The sequence below is a fragment of the Cyrtonyx montezumae genome, unplaced genomic scaffold, assembly GCF_038088225.1.
Source record: "Cyrtonyx montezumae isolate F1298 unplaced genomic scaffold, pur_monq_1.0 scaffold_3, whole genome shotgun sequence".
NCBI lineage: Eukaryota > Metazoa > Chordata > Aves > Galliformes > Odontophoridae > Cyrtonyx > Cyrtonyx montezumae.
Genome location: NW_027072034.1, coordinates 91,593,577 through 91,617,420, shown reverse-complemented (window position 1 = coordinate 91,617,420; position 23,844 = coordinate 91,593,577). Strand labels below are relative to the sequence as shown.

Here is a 23,844-nt window from a genome sequence, read left to right as displayed (position 1 = left end):
CGGGTCGGACAGGCCCCGCCCCAGAGACCGCCCCGGGACTGCGCGGTCCCTGCTCCTGGGCGGGCTGCGGGGTGCGGAGCAGCTCGGATCGAGGCTGTGTGGTGGTTGTGGGACGGCTATGGCGTCGTGGAGGGACTGCAAGGTACGAGCGGGGTTGGAGAGAGCGGTGTATCCAGGGAGCAGAGCCGCCTGGATACAGAGCAGGTCCCGCTGCTACTGGGGTGGCGAGTAGGCCTCGGCTTCGGCTTCGGTCTCTAGTGGGGTATGGGGCCGGGGAAGGAGCCCTTGGGGGGGGCAGCTGCGGCCTCAAGAAGATTGGCTGGGAGCGGCGTCCTTAAGGATGATGGCAGTTCTTTTTGCCTAGTTCTGTTGCCTTTTTGATGCTTACACGCAAATGGCTTAATCCCTTTGACACTTGGAATAAAAAGGCCCCCTTCTGGATAGGGACACATTTTCCACTGGAAATGTACCTAAAGCTGATGTGCAAAACTGCCAGCAGCATAGCTAACTGCTTCAGATGGAAATTGCTCTTTAAACCTGGTGGGGAAGGAGGTTTGTGGTCTATTTTCAAGGCTCCTTGCAAAGTAACGTGTAAGTTGCAGCCCTGACTTGACTAGTCCCTCGATTATTTTCTTTACGCTGTTTCTGAACTCATGCTTGGGAGTTGTGAAGACAGTTTGCGATTTTATATTGTGGGCTAGACTTTCAGACTTGTAATGTGAATGTTCCTGTACTTGAATGGCTGGAATGTGAACCTTTAATCAAATTCTGGTGAGAAAGCTTTAGAATATTGTTTCCAAAATGGCTACCAGTCTACTTAAGAGCTTTGACAATGAAGGCACAAGATATATGAATAAGTTGGGAAGGGAAGCACCTGAGATTGTGTCTCACTCCAAGTATTGGAGGGAGAAGCGATTCTTTGATTAGGATATACCCAGCAGCGAGATTAAGATACAACGGGTCAAACGCTTGCCAGACCAGTTACAAATCCCTTGTTGCTTAGGGAGTTGGGGAAGGGAAGATGGGTGGTAGAAAAGAGACGGGAAATGAAATCAAGGAGTCTTTGTAAAAAGCAAGAGAGATGGTTGCCACCATGCACCCGGTGTTGCTTGTTGATCCAGAAACTTGTCCAGTCACCACAGGAGATGGAATAAAGCCAGGAAGCTTTGCAGCAAGAGGGCCCTAGGGGTTTCATTCCTAAGAGATTTCTTCCTCAGGAAATTCCTTCCCAAAGTACTTAATTTACTGAGGGCCTTGTTTCCCCTGCTTCTCGGTTTCTTTTTTTTTTTTTTTTTTTTTCCTTCTTTTCTCTCTCTTAGCATGACACCCCTGACCCTCCAGATAAGCCAGCAGGGAATGATGCCTTTGTTGCCATGCACAAGCATTATTGCCTTTTGTAATGGTCAGCTCCTTCAAGCCTGCCCTGCAAATTCTGCTTATCTTTACAGCTGTGTACAGAAGTATTACAGCATGGTAACACCTGCTACTTGCTCCGTAGACAATTTGCAGTTGTCAGTTAAACCTTGTTGCCACACAGGCCTCACAAAGCAAGCTTTGAGCCAAGAAAAAAAAAAAAAGAGTTCATTGGAGATTGTGAGATGACAAACTTGTGGTAGCGTTGCCATTCTGTGTGGGAGAACATAGCATTGCTGTCGTGTAGAAAACCAGTGCCTTAATTCACCGCATCATGGTGGTCTGCCTGCAGTAGAGGAACTAGTTGAGAGGGAACCATGAGTTAAGAATTGTTTTTGCTCTATGAGGACTGTACCCTGTTAAGTTTCACAATTTTTGATGTGTTGGTTCTTTCTCCCCACTGCTAAACACAACAAATTGAGTTAATTGTCATAATGTCATATGTAAGTACATCTGCAGGAAATGTTTCTGTGGCTGCTCAAGTTGTCTGTACAGTACAGCAACACAATAACAAAACATGATTGAAAAGCATCAGAAAATCATTGCTTTTGTTGGTTCTGTCTGTAAAAGCAGTGTGTGGAATAAATAGGTTCTTTTTTTGTTTATTATGCAGGCCTGGCAGGATGCTGGACTTGGCCTATCCACTGCTAGCAATGAAGCCTGTAAACTGTTCGATGCTGCGCTGACCCAGGTATGACACAAAAGGAAAATAAGAGTATGTGTTTTGAACGGGCTTGTGCACAAAATAGTCTTTGCTCTAGCTGATTTTTGAATTTCTTGCTGTCTGGAAGATGAGAAAAAGATGTGTTTAGTTTTATTTCTTGAGGAAAGAACACTTGACAATCACTGTGCTAGTGTGTACTTGTGTGTCCTTGCATGTCTGCCCGTGGTTCTTTCCTGTAGTTTGCAAAGTCGCATCTAACAGGGAAGTCGTGGTCTCGGAGGTGTTATGTTCTTACATAGTTTCTTCAAACAGGCAAAGGAAACAGAGCCTGAGAATCAGGCTGAGTTCAGCCCCTGGCTGTCAGCAGAAAACCTTGTTGGCAGTGAGCTCTGCTAAATGTTGCAGCTGTGGGAAAAACTTCAGCTGGTTTACTTACTGCAGTTCACACTGGAGGACCATCGAAGACATACACTGCATAGAAAGTGAAGATTCCTAGTTCTGCTGGTGGTCAGAGTAGCTTCAAGAAAACGTTTTCTGTTTTCTTCCTTAGCAAATTCAGTGTAAATGTAAAGTTTCTCTTTTGTCTTGCTTCCTTTTACCTTCCTGGGTCCCTGGGCTGCGTGATCTAGTGCCTGTTTTACTGGTTGGCAACCCTGCCAGTGGCAGGGGATTTGGAACTAGATGATCTTGGAGGTCCTCTAAAGCCCAAACTGTTCTGTCGTTCTGTGGGAGGATGAGAAGATGCCCAGTGTCATTGGCACTATCTCCTCTTTTGCAGTATGCAACATGGCGCAACGATGAGAATCTAGGAGGAATTGAAGGGTGTCTTTCCAAGTTAAAGACGGCAGATCCAAATTTTAGTAAGTATAACCTGTAACTGTTGCTATGGGAAGTACTGGACAATATGTAAATCTCTCCAAAAGTAATGCCTCCTGTTTATTTCCCTGGAAACTGCACTGGATACAAAGAGCACAGTAACACCATTTGACATGACTGATTCTTGGCTACAAAGCACAAAATTTTTCAGCGTTGTCACCACCATTAGCTACTGATTTTCTCCAGAGTTGACCAAGAGCCTGCGTGTCATGCTCATAAAAATTTACACCAGTGGTGGTGGCGGCCTGCTGTTACCTCTGCTGAAAAACATCATCTGCCACCTCACTGTGCTGACGCTGTTTGGTCTCCATGCACGTTCAGCAAGTGTCAGTAATGTCAATAAGCTGTCATTGTTTCCGCATGGAGAAATTGCGTGACACATCTTTGCTTCATACACACCTCCATGTCAGTCACCACTTTACCAGATTGCCTCTCTGCTGCTATCTGTCATACAGCAACAAAATGTTGCAGAATGTTGGCAGGAAAGTTCATCTTCTGCTGCTATACCAACATTTGCCTGTCATTGTGGACTGGAATAATAAAATAGGAGTTACTTTTGGAGCAGCCCTTCCATCTTGTTTCTTTGTATTCACTGTACTTCTTTTGTCAAGTGGAAACTGGTTGTCTAGAATTCTGTCGAGCTTCTTTAGAGGGGAGAGCAGGCTGAGATGATGTCTCTGTGTTTTTCATCTCAAGTCTTCAAATGCTTCCACGAAGGGCAGTAAAAACTTGAAGCTTATGAAACTTTTCAGTCTTCTGTGGCTACAAATCAGGCCCATTTTCAACTGAACCAACCCAAACCTCTTTACATTTGTGTAGAGATGCGTTACCTGCGTTTCTGTACAGCTCACGTGGTAATTTGCTGATTTCCGTAGTAATGGGACATGTCATTGCTAATGGGTTGGAGCTTATTGGTACTGGAAGCTCTGTGCGGCTCAACAAAGATCTGGCCAGTGCGATGAAAACAATGATGTCACTGTCAAGATCTCAGCCTCTGACTGAGCGGGAGAAACTTCACGTATTGGCATTGGACGCATTTGCCAGTGGGTAAGTGGCTGGCCCTGTGGGGAAGGGGGCAGTAGCTCGTTTTGTCATTCAGGACTCTGCTGTTGCTGTGTGCTGCTGCCTAGCTTAAGCTGTGTCTGTCGCATTTGCTCTTCTGTTGTTTACTTTATTCCCATGAAAAGTACTGTGAAGAGCTTAAGCTATTGGACGCTGAGGTGATGCCTGGTAGATGCGTCTTGTAATAGTCTAGCTAGTCATATAGCAAAGAATCGGGATGAGGTGTTTGTTTTTGTTCTCAAATGTGTCTCCCAAAATCACCGTATCACCATCAGTACCCTAGGAGGGCAAGTGCTGTGTGGCTTCTGTGTCTTATCTTTAAGAGTTTCATATTTTAATTCTGTCTTAATTACATCAGTGGAGAAGAGGGTTTAGAAATGGGATGCTTTTTTAAATGACTACTCCAAGGTGTGGTATAATGTTATACAGTCCTGGACCCACAGAAGCAAATCTTGAAACGTACTTTTCGCAGAATCACAGAATTGCAGGTGTTGGAAAGGACCAGAGAAGATTCTTGAGTCCACCCTCACCACTAAAGCAGGTTTCCTACAGCAGGTTGCACAGGTAGGCGTCCATGTGAGTCTTGAATATCTCCGTAGAAGGAGATTCCACAGCCTCTCTGGGCAGCCTGTGCCAGTGCTCCCTATGTCAGAAAGTAGAGTGGAAGATGCTAGTATCAGAAGTTCTGTAAAGCTTTATTGCTCCATTCAGTGCAATGAATTTCTGTGCACACTAGGAGGGTAATCATTCGTTTTTATTATTTGTCAAACAAGTGAACATGGCTTTACCTCACGTATTTCATAGCAGAGGTAAAGAGGAAGCTACTGAAGCCCTGCTAGCGTGAGTTAAATTCCCACTGGAGCAAAGATGTCTCTATATGTGTCACTCTATATGAATTACCAAATTACAGATTGTAAAACACCTTCAAGATCATCAACCTGAACTAGTAAGTCCTGAAATTATACCTGGTTCTTTAGTATAATGTCCACACATTTCTTAAATACATCCAGGAATGGAAGGACTGGGACTCTACCTTTTCTCTAGGCAAGCCGTTCCAATGTTTGTCCACCCTCTGTGAGTAAATTCTTCCTAATATCCGATCTAAACTTCCCTTGGCACAACTTGAGGCCATTTCCTCTTATCACCTGTCACTTGAGAAGAAAGACTGACACCCTCCTAACTGCAAATTCCTTTCAGGTAGCCCTCTCATCTTCCTCTTCTCCAGACTGAACAACGCCAGTTACCTTGATTGCTCCTGATATGTGTTGTTTTATAGTCACTTCAGCTTTGCTGCTCTTCTGTGAATGTGTTCTAGCAACTCAACATCGTTTTTGTATTGAGAGGCCCACAACTGAATACAGTGGTCAAGGTGCAGTCTCACTGTTGCTGAGTACAGAGGCCAATACTTTCCCTTATCCCACTGACCACATTAGTTCTGGTGCAGGCCAGGATGCCATTGGCACTGCTGGCTGCCTGGGCACACTGCTGTCTCACAATCAGGTGGCTGTCCACCAGCACCCCTAGCTCTTTTTTACTGCTGAGTAACTTTGCAACCGTTCATTCCCAAGTATATACCATTGGGGGTACTATACTGCTTGGGGTAGTTGTGACTCAGATGCAGGAGTGGGTGCTTAGCCTTGTTGGATGTCATACAGTTGGACTTAGGCCTTTGATCCAGCCTGTCCTGATCCATCTGCAAAGCCTTCCAACTCCCAGGCAGAAAGCAGCAGATCTCTGTACAAACCTGAAGCTCAGCCTCATAGTAAAAATCATTATACTGAAGTTTGTTTCTTTTTCCTTATCTTTTGCAGCTCTTGTAAGAATACTTTCTAATGCAATTTCCCAGAAAGTGCCCTGTTTAAATAATGTCATGGTTTTGTAAAAAACAAAAACAAAAAAAACCCTAAAATTTCTTCCAGAAAAATAAAAGGCATTTGATGTTGAATCTTCTCCTTTTCAGAATAGCATGAGGTTTATAACTAACAATATAGGCAGATATGCATGTCTTCTTTCAACTATCAAAATGTTTGTTTATAGACAGCTTCCAAAAGCTTGTGATCTATGGGAACAAATTCTGCACAGCCATCCGACTGACTTGCTAGCCCTCAAATTTTCCCAGGACACTTATTTCTATCTGGGATATCATATACAAATGCGAGATTCTGTTGCTGGGGTTTTTCCTTTCTGGACACCTGAAGTTCCTCTAAGCAGGTAGGTCATGGTTCGTTTTCAAGATTGCTCTTTATCTGATGTATGAGTACTTTCTGGTTTTGAGTTCAAACATATCTAAATAGTCACTTAGTGTATGCACTGATGTTTAGCTCTTGATATTTAGAGAGAGCTAAATAGACCATCCGTAGGCAAGCATAATTTTCTGACTATGCTGTGAATGTTTCTGCAGACAAATGCATTGTACCTCAATGTCCAGGACAATGTGCTTTTCTCTTCTGCAGACAGTGCAGGCAATGGAGACTGAGTATTATCATAGTAGTCAAACTATGGCATCCCACAACCTCGTGGCACAGAAGGCAGTGTCATTTTCCCATCAGTGTTATCTCAACTGAGGAAAATGTGAAATCCTTTGTTCTTATGTATGCTAATGTCATTTGTTGGGGAAAGAAGTCTGAGCAGTTTTGACTGCATTTGTGTAAATTTTTTTAGGCACTGTGTTACAAAGGTGCAGATTGTTGTCCACTTAATTGTAGAGCAACAGGAAACACCCATTTACCAGCATTCCCTGACATGTAAAAATCCGGCAAGTGTTGTGTGTTCTCAGACTGGCAGGCACGTAGAGTTGCATGTGAATTGATACTTCAGCAGAAAAGAAAAGAAAAGAATATATGTACATCAAAAAAAAAAAAAAAAAAAAGCCACAACCCACAAATCTTTGTTCCTGTGGTGTTTTGCAGTCTATACTTCTGCAAATACAATGTCAGTTAATTATTTCTTAAAATGACTGCCTTGGGTATGTGCACAGGAGCATGTAACAGCCCAGTTTCCTTGTATATTGGGCCTTCACTGCTTAATGATGGTGCCTTGTGCTTTTACAGTGACTTCAACTGGTTTGAAAAAGCTGCACCGCAGGAAAGTGCTTGCCTGTAGTGGGCAATGGAGAAAGTGCATTTGGCTACAGTCCTGTGTGTTGCCTTTGAGATATTCAGATAACTGTGGTGGCAGCACTTTCTTTCTTCTGTCTGTCGAAGTTTTCATTTTTATACAGCTGATTTGTGCAGCACTTAATTCCAGCTTATCCAAAAGGGTAGATGTCAGCAGCTCTTAAAATACTGGTGATATCAATCTTGTCACTGATTTTAGTGCTGATATCTCCAGGCCTTTCATTTCCTGTGAAGACTAGCTCGTTGTTCTGTATTCTGCTAGCTTGAATCCTTTGAGTCCTACAACAGCAGCATGGTTTGCCACCAGCAGCAGCCTGACAGTGGATGTTTTTCACCTATAACCTGGTGGGCTCAAGGAGCCAGATTCGTCACCTTCTAGAAACCAGATACACTCCCACTCAGCACATTCTGACTGTAAATCTGAAGTCACTCGTGGGTGCTTTCTTTTTCACTTCTTGGTAAAATTCAAGCTGTTACAATGAATTGAATTTGAAAAATGGTTCAGGTGAATTATGGGAATGGAGGCATTGAGTCTTAATTAGTTGGAATGGAGGCATTGAGTCTCTGTTATCTACAATTCAGGACTGAAAAAACTGTTCCCAGTTCCACGTGATGCTTTGGCCAACAAAATCATTAGATTCCATGTTTTTAGAATTTTAGTATAGCTGTTGGGCATGAGAAAGAGTTGGTCTTTTGTTGAATGCACACATTAGTAATAAGTAGGCTGTGACCTCTTTCTGTTGCAGAGGATTTTGAAGCACTTTGTAAGGACTGTTTTGAGTTAAAAGCTTTCTGGTATGTTTTTCAATCCTTGCTTAAATCTACTTCTAAATGGGTAAAGTGTTGTTCTTTTCCATTTTGCTTAGTTACGTGAAGGGCTATTACTCTTTTGGACTCATGGAAACAAACTATTTTGATCGTGCTGAGAAGCTTGCCCGTGAGGTAAAAGCTGTCTGTTACTGTTGATAAGACATTTTTAGAATTCTTGATCACGTTCTCCCTATCTCTGAGTGAGAGATAAACCTTTACAAGGAAATGCTCGTTTTCATAATGGGCTGTTAATAACTACCCCTTAGAAGGATTCCTTCATCTTTGCCTTTTTCTACATCTCCCACGTGTAACTGGCTGTTAAATTCTGCTAAAGAATGTCAGATTGGTTTATTGTGATCTGTTCATGACAGTTCATTCTGTTTGAGTTCTCTTTTTTTTTCTTTTCTTTTTCTTTTTTTTTTTTCCCAGATACATACTCGTGGAGTAGTGATCAGTTAAGTGCATGATGTTTCTGGAGACCAAAATGAGTCTCCGTATACCCTTTTTTATAAAGACAGTAGTTACATTTGATTTTCTGCAGTCTTCAGGGTTATCCCTGTCCTCCAGGAGTCTCAAGTGCAATTAGTCTCTATTGGGTGTCTTGGCAAAGGTTCTGTTGCATCAGATTGCTGAAAGTGGCAACAGAGAAGAAACATGTAACTGCTAATGACTAACCTTACAAAATGGCTAAGACATAATGGGAATCAGAGCAGGAAAGAGTTATTTGCTCAGTATTCTGTGGTCTTAAAGAAGAAAAAAACCCAAAACAATTACTACCGATGAACTGTCGTTTCTAAGCAGACTGTGTTATGCCTGCGTATGCAACTCTTTCACGGCTGGTACTGATGTATGTCTGTGAAATAAAACGTTGGTGGATAAGCTTAATTAAATCCTGCACGTATTTTGCACGTGTTCACCTCTGTGCAGTAGACTTGAGGAAATGAAATCATCCAATAAGCTTTTACTTCCTTTCAGTCCAAATCAGTCTTCAGGTATAGCTAGTTGGAACAGCAATGGGTTGTACGTAACACACAGCAAATAGAATTATTCTCTTTTTTTCTCTGTCAACAGTAATAAATGCTTATTTGCCTGTTCAAGAGGTTCGTCACATTTTCCTTTTTTCACTTACAGGCTTTGGATATAAACCGGACAGATGCATGGTCTGTTCATACTATAGCTCATGTAAATGAAATGAAAGCAGAGGTGGAGAAGGGGTTAGCATTCATGAAGGAAACAGAAGACAACTGGAAGGTAAGTTTTGTCACAGCATCTCTGAAAAATATCCTTCTAGGTCTTCTTTGCTTGTTCCAGCTGAGTCCTGTGATTCTTCCTCATCTAATTCTTTTCTGTCATGTACATGTTGCAAGCAGTGCAAGTTTCAGAAATGAGTAGGAAACTTCACTTGAGGTGCTGTTATCCATGTCAGTTTTGAAGCAAAAAAAGCAGAGCTCTCTAAGTCCTTCGTGAAATTGCTTGCATTTGTCCTGATGAACTGAAAATTTTCTAGTGATTGGGATTATCTATCTGTACTGCCACAGTGTTTGAGCTCCTCTTGTTGCTTTTAATTCATCTTTCTCCTTCCTTGTAAGAGTGGCGAGGACTTTGTAAAGGTTTTCTTTACGTGGTAGGTTATTTTTTATTTTCTCTCACAGGAATGCAGTTGCCATTTGTTTTGTATGTGTAACAGCACAAAATCAGAAGGGGCAGATTAAGTCACCAGAGGGGACCTCCATGCTGGAGCATTTTGGTTTCAAGTGTTTTTTCTCCAGAGCTGTTGCAGTGGGTTCTCATAGTCTGTGGTTCTCATAGTCTGTTTCTGTTTATTGATTTGAACAGCCTGCGAGCCCACTTCTCCCTTAATCTCATTCAGAACGCAAAATCAGCAGCAGAACAGGGGGTTTGTTTTATTCAGTGAGGTAGTTCCATATTCTTGTTCATATGTTGTTTGGTATGGTGATGTGATAGTAATCATCGTATTATTAGATTTGTGGAATAATATTGAGGAAATAAAGATTACTGAAGGTCTTAGCATAGTACTGTAAAGTTGTGACATTGACTGGGATCCCTCGTGCTTCCTGAAATTGAAGCAGTTGTCAGCAGTAATGATAATGAAGATGCTTTTTCCACTTAAATACAACTAAATTCCACTCAAATATAACTACAGATTTGAGAGAAAACCTATGTTTCTATGTTTCTTTCTGGTATTTTGATTTTTCACCTGAACTGCCCACATATTCTGTAGTCAGTAGTAAGACATGAGCTTAAGCAGTGTGAAATGGGGATCTAGATGAGTGGGATGAATGGCCCTTGTAAGTTGAGTGTTTCTCCACACAGTCTAGCAATATTGCTTTAATCAAGACCCTTACATTTTAGATGAGACAAATCTTACTCTTGTTATAGATGTTTGTTTGTTGTTTTTTTTCCTTAAGAAGTGCTACAAATGAGTGAATTCTTCTGAGGCATCCAAGCACAATTCTTCTCTGGAAAAAGACTTGAGAAAATTTTTGATTTTGCTGTGTCTCCCTGAGTTTGCGAGGAGCAAGTGTAACAGTGAGAAATCTAATGATAGGCCGGCTGATTTCAAGTTCTTGTCTGTCCTGTCTTTTGAAGTTCTCACTTGTTGAAGAGGGCAGAAACCTGCCTAGATATGTTGAAATGAAAAGTTATTATGTGAATCATAATATTGCTCTTCTTTTACCTTTTTCCAGGGCAGTGATATGCTTAGTACCCATAATTACTGGCATTGGGCTTTATACTTCATAGAAAAGGTATGAGACGCTTCCATATCGATGATTTATGGTCCAGACAAGATAAGTCATCCACTACTAAAAGTTAAAAGGCAATCCTAGCATTTATAGGGATTTTTTTTTCAGCTATTGAAAAGAGTGCTATTCTAAAATAGCACAGTGACCTTAACCCCACATCAATGAAAAGCTGCCATACCACGGTGTCAGTTGCTTTGTGTTTGGTACTAAGAGCATGGGAGGCATAGCTCTCAGCAGTGATCTGGCAGCTTGCTTGTTTTGTCACCTTCTGTCTGTACAGCTTTTATAGCTCACTTAAGAGGTGCGTACATTTTATGAAACAAGCTTTGGCAAAGAATCCTGAACCGAGGATTAGAAAGAGGGATGAAACCTCATCTTTCTTCCTCATATGTAACACACACCAGTATTTGTTCTCGTTAAACAAGACCTCATTATTCTGGTTATTGTAGCTACTAAATCCTACTTTTTCTTTGGCTCTCTTCTCTCTTCTTTTAAGTAAGTCATGAGAGGGTGAAGTGGCATCTCTTAATTGTATTTATTTATGTCTTTGGTTGATGCTCATCACTCTTGCTTACTGTACCAGAGTATGAATCACACAGTCCTTGTTTGCTTTTACAGGGGGAATATGAGGCTGCTTTGACAATTTATGACAATCATGTGAGTAGGGCTCTTTTATACTTAACAAAGGGCATGCTTAAGATCATGATGTGTGCTTTCTTCCATCTGTGTGAAATTGAAACCCACCAGTGTGCTATGCATATGTAGTATTTTTATCTGTTGTTAGGAAAGTGATTTCTCAACAGGTGAAATGCCCCAAAACCTTTCTCTCTCTTATTTGTAGTGTTAAGGTTTTTTTTTTTGTTGTTTTGTTTTTTTTGGGGGGTGGGGGGGGAGGGTAGGAAAAAAAAAGGGCTTTGAAAAGGTTGTAAAGCATTTTTTGTACAAAGTCAAATTACCCTTACAAATAATTGACTTCTGCATGTTGGATATTAACAGAAGCAGGTCTTTCTATTTGTAGTTGATATGCCTTGGTTCTGTACTGTGCAGAATTCAACACAATCTTAGTAAATGAAATCATATTTTCTAGGATAATGTAACATCTGTAAGGATTGTAAAAATAATGTCATTAAGAAAGTTGTTGTGCAGATTCCTGTCTGCTAACCCTGGCAAAATGAAATAATATTTATGACACTGTATTGGGGAAAAAAGAAACTGGGTGACCTTACTGTTGCTTACCGAGCTGAACTTGATGTCAGGTGAAACAGCACAAGTGAAGCAGTACATTAGTGTTTGTTACAAATTGCTGTTACATTACAAATTGCTGTATTGAGGGACGGTGCAATTGGTGATGCTATTGTGAGCTGGGTACTTTTGGACGAATAAAAACTTTATGTTGTAGTGTGCACATAAGTTTGATTGTCTAAGATCCTAGTCGCACAGCTCATAAGTACTTGTGCTTACAGATTGCTCGCCGGCTCCTGTTCAGTGGAAGCATGCTCGATATAGTAGACAGCTCTTCAATGCTGTACAGGCTTCATCTAGAAGGTAGGATATCCACCTGTAATTCTCTTAAACAGTGAGGGGAATGGTTTTTCTTTTTGTCTTCCCCTCCAACCCACCCTAGTGCGTCAGGAAAGTGTTTAAAGATAGTTACAGAGCAAGCTTGGTCAGTGTTACAGAAGAAATCTTAAAATTCTGCTCTTGAGAAAAGCCTCTGTGTGAAACTAATAATAATAAGCTGAGTTGTTTTGGCTGGGATAGTTTTCTTCCTGGAATTCTTGCAGTGCTGCATTGTGAATGAGGGAGCAAAGTAAATACTCACAGATACTTCATCCATTGCTGAACCGTGCTTGTGGTAGCGGGAGGGCCTTCTCCATTTCTCACCTTGCTCTGCCAGCAAACAGGCCTGGGGAGTGCCCAAGAATTTGGGAGAAGACACAGCCAGGATGCAGCTGACCCTGAGATGTCTCTCAGCAGTAGGAGCTGGTGAAAGGATGAGGCACGGGGAGCATTTTCAGAGTTAGAGTGTCTGTCTTTGCAAGGAACTATTACGCATAATTAAACCCTGCTTTCCTGGGAATGGCTGAACGTCTCATCTGCCTGCCAATGCAAAGCAACAAATGAATTCCTTATTTTGCTTTTGTTTTACCCGTTGAACTGTCTTTATGTGATTCCACAAGTTGTCTCACTTCTGTCTTTCTGAACCTTCTCCCCATCACAGCTGTGGGGGAAGTAGTGAGTAGCTGCTGTGTGGTGCTTGGCTGTCTACCATGGTTAATCCACATCGTACGCACCACCTTTATTCTTCCCAAGAGCTTTCCCCTACCATACTCGTGCCATACAGTGCTCTGTTCAGCTCAAACTAACAGGAATCCCGTATTTTATTTTGTTGTAAGGTCAACTTATATTATCCCCGGAGATCTGATGCTGAGAAATCAAGTGCGATAGCCTCTAAAAGCTGGAGAGCTTTCTTCAAGTACATTTCAAATTAGATACTTTGTGTTTTGATATTGATTAGCCTCTGGCTTCTGTGTATTCTCGTAACTCTATGGTATTTCTTAACTTTTTAAAGCTGGAATTTGTGTTCCTGAACAAGGAGGACTTGTCATAATGTTCTACCAAAACACTAATGATACACTGGGTTTGTTTATGAAATTCTTGTTACTCTGTATAATTTGATTGCTGCAGGTGATTTGCTACGAACATTCACTCTGAGCAGGTCAGAGTGATCGCTTAGTGCAGACAGAACCTCACATAATCCCGTCTAGAGTATTGGTCTCACGCTCCAATAGAAAGGAGGGAGACGAGGTTCTTTGATTATGTGTATACCCGATGGCGAGGTTAAGACACAACGGGTCAAATGTTAGCCCAACCAGTTTATTACCAATACTAGTTGCTTAGGGATATGGGGAAGGGAAGGTGAGAGATAGAAAAGAGATGAAAAAGCAAGGAGACTTGGCAGAAAGCAAGAGGGTGAGAGAGAGCATCACCACCGTAGATCCAGAGAGGTCCGTAGTCCGTTGATCTCAGGAACTCATCTGGTCACTGTGGGGGATGGGAGAAAGCCGGGAAGTTTCACAGCAAGCAGGCACCGTATGTGTGTGTGTGTGTGTGGGGGGAGGGGGGGTTCTTCCAAAGAGGTTTTTTCCCTTCTTCAAAGTCTCTTCTTCAAAGTCTTTGGTTTAGTGGTGCTAAGAAAACAACCGAGCAACTTGACACACCAATGAGTTATATCAAGTAGATATTCCCCCCGTTACAGCGCTGGGTGCATGAGGGATCGCTCCACCAAACATGCACACCAAAGAGAGAAACGAATACATATTTAAAGGTATAGCACATGCATATTCATCACATTCCAAACTCTGGTTATCAAGGGGATTAAACCTAAGGGTCAATTTTGCTGTAAATTTTAAAACCTTGAAGGGGGAGAGCTCCTCATTATTCCTGGAGAGAGAGACATCTGTTTGGCTATCTTGTTGGGACAACAGGATGTCTGTCCTGCTTTCTTATCGACAAGTTTAGCTGCCTCCACGTTCTGGCACTTGCCCACCCCCGTTTCTAAGTTTTGTTCTCTGTTCATGTAACACATCTGACCCAACAGATAAATCAGCAGGGAGTAGCACCTTCAGTGCCATGTACAAGTATTATCATCCTTTGCAGTGATCAGCTTCTCCAAGCCATACCCCGAAAAAGACAACCTGCCCCTTTTTCTGCTTATCTTTACAACCATGAACAGAGACATTGAGGTGCCGTGACAGCCATCGAGATGATTTGCAGTTGTCAATTAGAGTCTTATAGCCAGAAAGGCCTTGTGAAGCAAGCTTTGAGACAACAAAAATAAAAACAGTTTCTGTCCTTCACAATTGGTGACAAATTACTGACAGTCAATAAACCCTTTGCCAGGTAAGGCAGGCTGAAAATAAGTGTTATGCTCTAATTTTGTCACATCAGGGACTGTATTCTTGAGCTGAGTAGCAGTGCTATCCATGCCACGTGTGCTGATTTATAGTGCTGAGTGATGTTTTTGCATATGGTATTTTTATCGAAAAGCTATCTTTTACTCATAGGCGTAAAGCTTGGAGATAGGTGGGACAACGTTCTTAAAAGTACAAAGAAGCACACCAAAGATCATGTTCTTCTTTTCAATGATGTACACATCTTGATGTCCTCACTTGGAGCCAAAGACCACAAAGCTACTGATGAGCTTTTAACAACTCTTCAAGAACTTGCCAAGTAAGTGATATGAATAAAGTTCTATATTGAAAAGATATCTTGTCTTCTGAGCATCTAGGTGATGATTTCTGTGGCTTGCAGAAGTGTTCCAACACAATACTTTCTGCTTTACTGTGTCGCTGGGACAGGTCTGCCTTCAGTAGACCAATGTCCATTTAGGACATCTCTATTACTATTTTTGAGTTAATGTCTAGAGGGGCTTCTGTTCTCCTTAATCAAGAGTCTCTTATGTTTGTCACAGACACTAACTGAGCATTTCCTTTGTGTTTTCTTGCTGTAGGTTCATGCTTAGTTATGTTACATGCAGCAGATGAAGCATTTAACCTGTGTTAAAAAAGGACATAGTGCAGTGTATGTGAGCTGTCTGTTCTGGCTCTTTCTGCTCTGTTCTCAAAGGTGCTAACCATTAGTTGGTAGTGGTACTGTCGTAGCTACTGCTTGGTTTATTGTGAAGTACCTCTGTGGGAAACTGATTTCTAAGCATTGCTAGAATAGTTAAAGAGAATCCCAGAACTGTAGGGGTTGGGAGGGACCTCTAGAGACCACCGAGTCCAACCCACCTGCCAAAGCAGCTCCCTAGCCCAGGTTGCACAGGTAGGTGTCCAGGCAGATCTTGGACATCTCCAGAGAAGGAGACTCCACCACCTCTCTGTGCAGCTGTGCCACTGCTCCGTCACTGCACTGTGAAGAAGTTCCCATACACATTTGTGTGGAACTTGCTGTGCATCAGTTTGTGGCCCTTTCCCCTTGTCCTATCACCACATACTGCTGAGAAGAGTCCAGCCTCGTCCCTTTGCCTCCTGCTCCTGACATATTTATAGATGTGGATCAGATCCCCTTTGCTTCCAAATTCACTTATTTGCAAAAATTGTGTATTATTGAAGCTTTTTAAGTAAATTGTTGTGTTTTTCATGTTCTCTGTAATGTTTACCTGTGAATGACTGTGATTTTATTTTATTTTATTTTTTGAAGCACTACATCTACATATGATGCAAATATAGTGGGTAGATCCTAAAAGCAAGCCTGTGCATTGACTGGTACAGTTTTAAGGATGAAAGTTAGTGATTTAGAAGTTGGGACACCTGACTGGATTCTGCAGTAAATAGAGGGGAAGAAAAAAAAGATTCATACGTAATATATAAACTTCTCTACTTTGAATCTTTCCCTTAAGTGTGACTGATGGTTTTGAATATATAAATATCAAACAACTCCAGCTGAATGTGAATAAAAGGCTCCTGAAATCTGGAGAGAATGCGTCAGGGAACAGAAAGCTGACATACGGCTTTCGTAGGGTAGCAAACTCACAACCCAAAGTCAGGTGACACAACCTGTTTGCCAAGCTTCTGTGCCTGGAGTTACACTACCACCTTTCCTCCTCTGCTTTCTGACTATAGCATTGTAGGAAGTCCATTTCATCCTGCTTCAGGCCCATAATTGCTGGTATTGCTTTGCAGCTTGGCAGTTAAAAAATTCCACTGTTCTGGATTCCTCTCCTTCCATGCACAACTTGCTTTCCTTCCTTCTCGGCACCTGTTGCTTCCCTTGTCTTAGAAGAGAAAGAGGTAGGAGAACCTGAAGTCCTCTCTGTTTGTTCCCAGCTATAATACCTGTCAGTCCAATCTAAATGTGATTTTTGAGAGTACTTATGAGAACAAGTATCTGTCAAATCAAGCTAAGCACAACTGATTTGACTGAAATAGGAGATGGTGATTATTTTGTATTGTTATATTGAAACATGAGTATATATAAAGTATATAAACTGCACACGCCACTTCAGGGAAGCTTTGGTGAATACACACTACTTGTCTTTTCACCCAGTGCTCCCTTTTGCCCGGTTGCAGCCTTCTGCAGCAATTCAGCTGTGTGTCTTTAGCTGTAACCTGAAGTGTTAGCGAGCTTGATATTGAGGAAATGGATGGGGAGATGAAGGGATTATGTTAACGTTCTGGATGAGTGGGTCAATTTCTGTATCATTAGTATAACAGTGGTACCATAGGATGGGTTTTACTTGTTGGTTTGTTTTTTAAATGGTTTTATTTGTTTAAAAAGCAGTCACAGGACTTCAGCACAAACTGTCCTGCCTTTAACGTTGACAAGAATTATTACTTGATTTTTCTTTTCAGTTCACTGTTGCTCTCCGGTGGTTGATGTCACAGTTGGAGATCTAGTAGTCAGGTGTTCTGGTATGAAGATCTGAAGAGAAATTAGCACAGAGTTCTCTGGCTCTTTTCCTAGCCAAGGTGACGCGTTGCAAAGGCTTGGGCTTGTGATATGTGCGAACATGCACAAAATGAAATCTGGTTGACTGAGGAGTAATTAGAAGGTGAAAGTAAAATAACCACACCAGAAATTACTGTCTAAGTACACTGCCTGAAATGTCAGGCTTTGTAGAGTCAAAAAAATAATTCAGGCTGCAGGCAGTGCTGGACTAACACCAAATGTGCGTATTTCTCATTTGGTTTATGGGAGTTAATCACTTTCTCATTCTACAGAGTACCTTGTGAAGACCATGAGCTTTCTCTGGCTCCCAGCGTGGGGCTGCCATTGTGCCAGGCTTTTGTGGAGTTTGAAAACGGAAATTGTGACAAAGCTGTAGATCTGCTGTACCCGATCCGTTACCAACTCATCCAGCTAGGAGGCAGTAATGCTCAGGTAAGGGATGCCGGCAGAAGACATTTTGATGTGACTCAGTCCTCTTTCAGTAGCCTCCCTTGGGTACTTTCATTATTAAGAGCACTTTGTTCTTAGGAAAATGAACAACTGAAGTGCGCTTGTGACTGAATCCTGTTTGCAAACACGTGCCACCAATGTTAGCTATTCAAACGTATCAGCAGGAAAACTTCCCCTGGGAGCTTTTGGTAACTGAGGCATAACTTGCAATACTTTCTAAGTTACCTACTAATTTCTACCTTTATGAACTTTTTTTTTTTTCAGAGAGATGTTTTCAGCCAGTTACTGATTCATGCTGCTTTAAATTGCAAATCCCAAGCCAAACAAAACCTTGCTAAGTGAGTATTTTTCCTGCTGTTTTTTTTTTTTATGTGTGTGAGTGGTAATAGAACTTTTATTAAAATCAGGATGTAGCAAGTACCTCCAAACAACTACAACCATGCTGAAATGACACGCAAGCATTCATGTTCAATGTAGTAACATTTAACTAAGATATCAAGTACAATAGCTGTCAGTTCCAAAAGTGCGGTCTTACAGTACTGAAGATGATTCATTTGTCTTTGTTCAAGGGCAGTTTATTTTCAAATGGCACTGTCTTAAGCAGTGGCTTCTTGCCAGTTGGTTATGTACTTAGGCTTTACAGATTCTGATATGCAAGCTTGCTTTAGTACAAATCGCACGAGTTCTGTTTAGTGGAAGTCAGATGTTGCTCGTTGTCCTGCTTGGAGTTCTGATTATTGGCTGAGCCTGCTGTGCACTTAAAGGAACAACTACTCACAACAACATGAGGCCTTGCCTGTTTGCCTCCTGAAGTCTTTTTGAAACACAAATGGTAGATAAACTATCCAAGTGATTATTTTGTGCCCTCTGAGTGCTCATTTTCAGACTGTCAGCCCTAGAAAGAACACTCTTCTGCCTGAGCTCACTGCCAGGGCTGAACATTTTCAGGAGAGGAAACCTGCACCTCAAGAGCAGGTCTTTAGGTGTTCTTTTTCTGCCTCTTGTACTGCTGGCAATCTTACTGGGAAAATGATGTACTCGGTGACTTTTTTCTCATTTTTCCTGCTACTTATTTTCCTTTTTCAGGTGCCTCCTGAGAGAACGTGATGTGATGAGACCAAATTCACCAATGACTGAACGGCTTATAAGGAGGGCAGCAGCTGTCCATTCAGTGGCATAAGTCTCCTCAGTGCCAGCCATAGCCTTAACAATCGAAGGCTGGGTGCTGGGAGTGGAGGGGTGCTTTGCTGTACACCGTGTTCGAGAGTACCTAGCAGCAAGAGATCTGATCTGATCTTGAAATGCAGCCACTTTAAATCTTGGATGATTCCACAAGGAAATTAGATCACTTGCTTGTAGTACACGGCTATCTGAATCTTCCTGGGACACTGCTTTTCCAGTATATTTTCTTTAAAGTTCCCTCTGACCATGCTAATACTCATTTCAGGGCAGTGCCCAGCTTTCAGTCATTCATTGGCCCAGTTTATTACTTCGTTAATACGTTAAACAGTCAGTAAACTTTTCAGATAATTCTGATGGACCTTCTCAGCATAGAGAATAGGAATGTATGGGGCCAGAGCCAATCAAGTGTCAAGCTCTGAGTCCATTCAGCCTTGACTTACCCTGGCATTATCGATCTGTCTGCCTTCAGAATCCTTGTCCAGGTGTGTGTTTTTAAACTCCCTCTTACAACAAGTTAGATTTTTTCCATTCATTGTGTTGCCTCAGAGTTTCTTGGAACCACTGTGTGAATGAAACTGGACAACAGGGACAATAGCATGCTGCTTGTTTGGACTATTTTTATGTGGATACTTGCTTGGCACTTCTGAATTACTTAGGAAAAAATGAAAGGCTGAATTTCAGCTAAAACAGTGCTATCCCTGAATGCTTTCCTTAGCTTTGGGGATGTCAGGCCTTACTGCCACCTCTACAGCACACCATGTTAGCGAAGTAGAGTTTAAAACTAATTTCCATGCACTTTATAGAGACACTGAAATCACTGCAGATGGAGACTGGAAGGGAGCTCTCCTGGAAAGAGAGCTAATAGGAGCTGACACCAAGCTTCGTCCTGGTACAAATGATGGGACAGGCTTTGGTGCTGGAAATAAGGCATGATATGAGCTGTCAAGCTTTGAGAGTAACTGGTGCCTCTGGTAATGTGGTAACACGTTGTCTTGCAGCAGTAATTCAGAAATCCCTAATGGAAAGGAAGTAGTATTTCAGAGCAAATCTAAGGCCTCCTCTTCTTGTTCCAGAAGAGGAATGCTTCCCTTTTAACTACCTAAGCTCTGGCATCTGCAAGCACTCCTGGACACATACATGCCTTGCACCTCCTTCCAGCTCAGGCTCTTCTCTGTGTCCCACAGCAGCCCCCTCTCACATGTAATCCTTTTGGTGTGAAGCACTTGTGTAGCTGGTCCTGCACTTACCCTGGAGTTCCTACATAGGTGCTTGAAATGGGCGAGTGCCTTGCTGCCAGCCTTCTTCCTCCATTGGAGGAAAAGATATTTTGGCTATAAATCGATGACAATCTGTGGAACCATGTAAAGGCTTGCAGGGAGAGTCATAGTTCCCAATATATCAGGTAAGCCAGTAGTTTATGTGCCCAGCCATGGTACAACTCATTTTTAGTCTGTGCATTTCAAGCAGTGACTTTAAGGCAAATAAATCTTTACTCGGTGAATGTAAGAAATCTTACCAGGCAGCAAAAGCCTGAGAAATCTGCTGCCTGCTTACAAAATGTGTATCTTAAGTGATGAGATGCTACATAAATCTAAGAATGACATTTTTAGTACTTCTGATCTGATCTAGAATTTTGTCTGCTTTACATCAATAAATTGAATGATGAGCTCAGCTGAACAACAAGTGTGTGACTTCTCTGCCTTTAAGGATGAAGCTTCCAAACGGGTGGGGAATGGGTTTGGTCCATGGCCTCTGGTCTTCCAGAAAACTGCTCTGCACTCATGCAGGCCTGAGCCTGCAGCCACCCAGTCCTTGAGAGCCTGCCAAGCAGCTGTGGCAAAGGGGCTGCAAGTTCCCAGTTTATGCTTCCACAACGTTGTTGCCAATGTGGCATCTTTGCAGAGGTCTGAATGTGCTAGCAGCCCCAGCACCTTCCTGGGGCAGGCTTAGGAAGCTGCTCCTGCTCTCAGGCTTCTCAAGACACTCCCCATCTCTAATGCTTAGAAGGCTTTAGGCAGAGAGGAGGGAGCTGACTGCAGGTATCGCTCCTGGCCAACACCAGCTAGTTGGCACCCCAGTGCACATGGGTAGACTAGAAAAAATGACCATCAGAGGTAAAAATGCATCAAGCTTGCCAAGAATTGTTTGGATTTTTTAAATGACCATTTTTAGTGGCGCTGCTCGTAACGCGCTCCGTGCTGCTACTTTATAAGCTCCATGTTTTGAAGCGGGAGGGGTTGTTAATTCACTCAGTTTAAATGCACAGGAACAAAAAGAAGGCATTCAGAAGTCAAGAGTGCTGCTGGCGGCCGAGAGCAATGGTATCTGTGCTGATGACTAGCACGATGATGAGCCCTTCCTTAAAGAAGGTGCAGGTACTGAAGTACTGAAGAAGCATGTACGTGCTCTCAGCGTATGTGTTTTTAACCTTTTCTGAACAAGCTCATTCCGTTAAACAACTTGGTGAAAGCCATTCTTCAGGTAATTATATAAGGTGTGTGAATTCGGGCAGATGACACACCAGGGCTTTCAGCAACCTGCTTATAGCCAATACAGAAATGCAGGAAAGCATTGGCAATGACAAGTGGAGTTCCATCTCACGCAGGCTACTTAAGACATAGCCCACAATGGCGGTGTGTGACAGTGGCACAGTGACAGCCTGACAGTGGCAGTCATAATAGGCAGTACTAGGATTGCCATGAAAAAAGCGAACGTGGCTTCTGCTCAGTCACTGGAAATGAAAAGGGCTGCTTCCAAAACTGTTGTTTGTCATGAAAATATGCTTTGACATTTGGTCCTACCTTGAAGCGTGCTTGCTGTAGCAGCAACCGGAACCATACTTCAGCCTTGTGGCTACAAAAAAAATGTTTCACAGAGCATTATTCCTGTCTTCTCTCACACCAGGTTTTTAACCAAGCTCAAAGGAGCAGCTCCCACATACAACCGCACTTCCGTCACCCTCACACAATAATAACTGACCTATGCATCTTTCATACCTATCTGAGCATCTACACCAAAGTGAAAAACTATGTCCAGTGGCTAGTTCGCTAGCTCTGTTTAATTCTGTCATCCGTTTACACATGGGGACAAACTGCACACAAACAAGCTGAAGAGTGGCCAAAAACATTTTATTTGCGAACACGGCAAAAAGCAGTTCAGGGAAAAGGTAAGTGAGAGATCTCGAGAAGAGCTCATACCTCCTTCCCCTTTTTGTTACTGACGCGTTTTCAATTTAGTTCTAAAACAGTCTTTTATACACAGTAAGATATCCTAGTTTTCTTTCTTTCTTTCCCCACCTTCTCAAGTATCTTTCATAATTAGGGTACTACATGTGATTGACAGGCTCACCTTCAAGACGCAAATAACTGGGAGGTTATTCACATTATTGTAAGGCTTATCAGAAAGCAACGATTACTTTGGCCTCAGCAAATTTCCCTCTCAACAGCTGGACTGCCTGAATAAGACATCTTTTTACAGATTTACTTACAAACCCATCAGTAAAATTCAACAGAAACTCTACGTGACCTTTTTCTCTTGGAACAAGAAAATGTGTGTAACTTCATACTATAGGGCTTAGCCACCACTTGTCTGTGCTGACCAAGACAACGCAAGTTCATTGAAAACCGAAGAAAAGCAGTATCCAGGATTCCTCTGATCACGAGCTCTGCGTACTAAGAGGAACTACACTTGTCAATGAGACCTCATGCAAACACTCCGTGGGCAACGAAACATACATAAAATACCTCCATTCTACCATTGGTCCTGAGAGAAAATAACTGGCCTCTTCCAGCTATTTCTTATTTTGGGAAAAATGAAAATTAACATATATAAGTAGGACAGAAAATATCAACGCTTCTTAAGATGTTTCTCTTATACTATAGCATCTGCTAAGCAAGCGTTCACATTAAGAAAAACTAATGGCCACAATCAATTAAAAGCCCATCTCACTATGACGTAGCCTTTACATGTGTACGGCTGTTAGCTGCAGCCAAACCACCGCATTTTAGGCTAGTGTAATAGCCTGTGACTTTCAGTTTCACTTCAGCTGCATTTCTGAACAAGTCACAGAGAAAAGTACCGCAAATCTGCAAAAATAATTGGGTACAACAGCTCCCAGACCCAAACAGCAGCTGCCATTGGATAGATGAAACTTCTCCAGATAAGAACTTAAGATGTGAAATTAAACTGATCTTTCCATTTCAATCTTGAAACTGGTACTGGCGTTAACAAACAGCACGTTGAAAAGTAAGTCATTCTTACATACACTGACACGTTCAGATTTGTAATAGACAAGAGAATCAAGTACAGTTGTACTCCACATAGAAAAGAATCATCAGTTCTCCACAAAGCCCTCAGCACTGCAGAACAGCATAAGAAGCTTGAGAACCATTAAAAATATGAGTTTGCTTAAAAACTACTGTACTGTTATTTTTTCTCTTAACCAAACCTGTTTGTAAAGAGAAATCCTATTTCCATTTAAATGTGTTTACACTTACTTATCCACAGAAGTCCTAATATTCAGTTTCCTGTCCCATGGATCTGATTTTTCTACTATAGCTACCCTAGTTTGGGACAGAAATAGGAAAAGGTGAGTCAGTTAGTCTCAACAATTGTAGCATTTGTTTTGCCAACCCTCAACACAGCACTCTTTGAATTAACATCTCAAAGCGTTGTATTAAAAAGAAGTATGAAAACATCTGCAATGTAGAAAATAACACGAGGGATACAAACAACTCTTATCACTCTAAGATACAATGCATTTTTTTTGTGCTTCCTTATACTCTATTAGATACTCTGGGTAAACTTGATTTTTTTCAAAGACAACAAAAACTGAAGGATCTGCCACATTGTCCACGCAACTGTCATAAAACTGAAACCCATCAACAGATTTCGTTGGGGGACGAACATAGTCTACCTTGCCTTGAGCATATTCTCCAACCAATACACGAGCCATGAACATGACAGTTGATTTTCCTGCAGACTGACAGTATTCGTGAGAATAGGAAGCATCTCTAGCAAAGTAACTTCCTAGAAAATGGCAAAGAACACACAG

General features: G+C 41.9%; 2 protein-coding genes across 3 annotated transcripts in view; one reads left to right on the top strand and one right to left on the bottom strand.

Annotated features, from left to right (window-relative positions):
- Positions 1 to 23,844, bottom strand: part of LOC136052309 (zinc finger CCCH-type antiviral protein 1-like) — a 117,820-nt gene that overhangs the window by 73,273 nt on the left and 20,703 nt on the right. Inside the window, exon 14 of one of the 2 annotated variants that reach the window (XR_010622535.1) lies at positions 22,088 to 23,819. Coding sequence is in view for 1 of the 2 variants with exons in the window: in XM_065742315.1 (XP_065598387.1) it covers positions 23,536 to 23,819 (284 nt within the window). In the remaining variant the exon portion in view is untranslated. Of the gene's footprint in view, positions 1 to 21,903; positions 23,820 to 23,844 lie in introns of those variants that run through there. The other variant, XM_065742315.1, reaches the window with a different exon arrangement.
- On the top strand, positions 104 to 18,892 carry TTC38 (tetratricopeptide repeat domain 38). Its single transcript, XM_065742370.1, has 14 exons — positions 104 to 142; positions 2,027 to 2,104; positions 2,856 to 2,937; positions 3,829 to 4,000; positions 6,053 to 6,226; positions 7,998 to 8,073; positions 9,073 to 9,192; positions 10,650 to 10,709; positions 11,325 to 11,363; positions 12,170 to 12,251; positions 14,774 to 14,939; positions 17,432 to 17,591; positions 17,874 to 17,947; positions 18,696 to 18,892. The coding sequence occupies exons 1-14, from the start codon at positions 119 to 121 to the stop codon at positions 18,787 to 18,789; spliced, it is 1,401 nt and encodes a 466-aa protein (XP_065598442.1). The 5' UTR covers positions 104 to 118; the 3' UTR covers positions 18,790 to 18,892.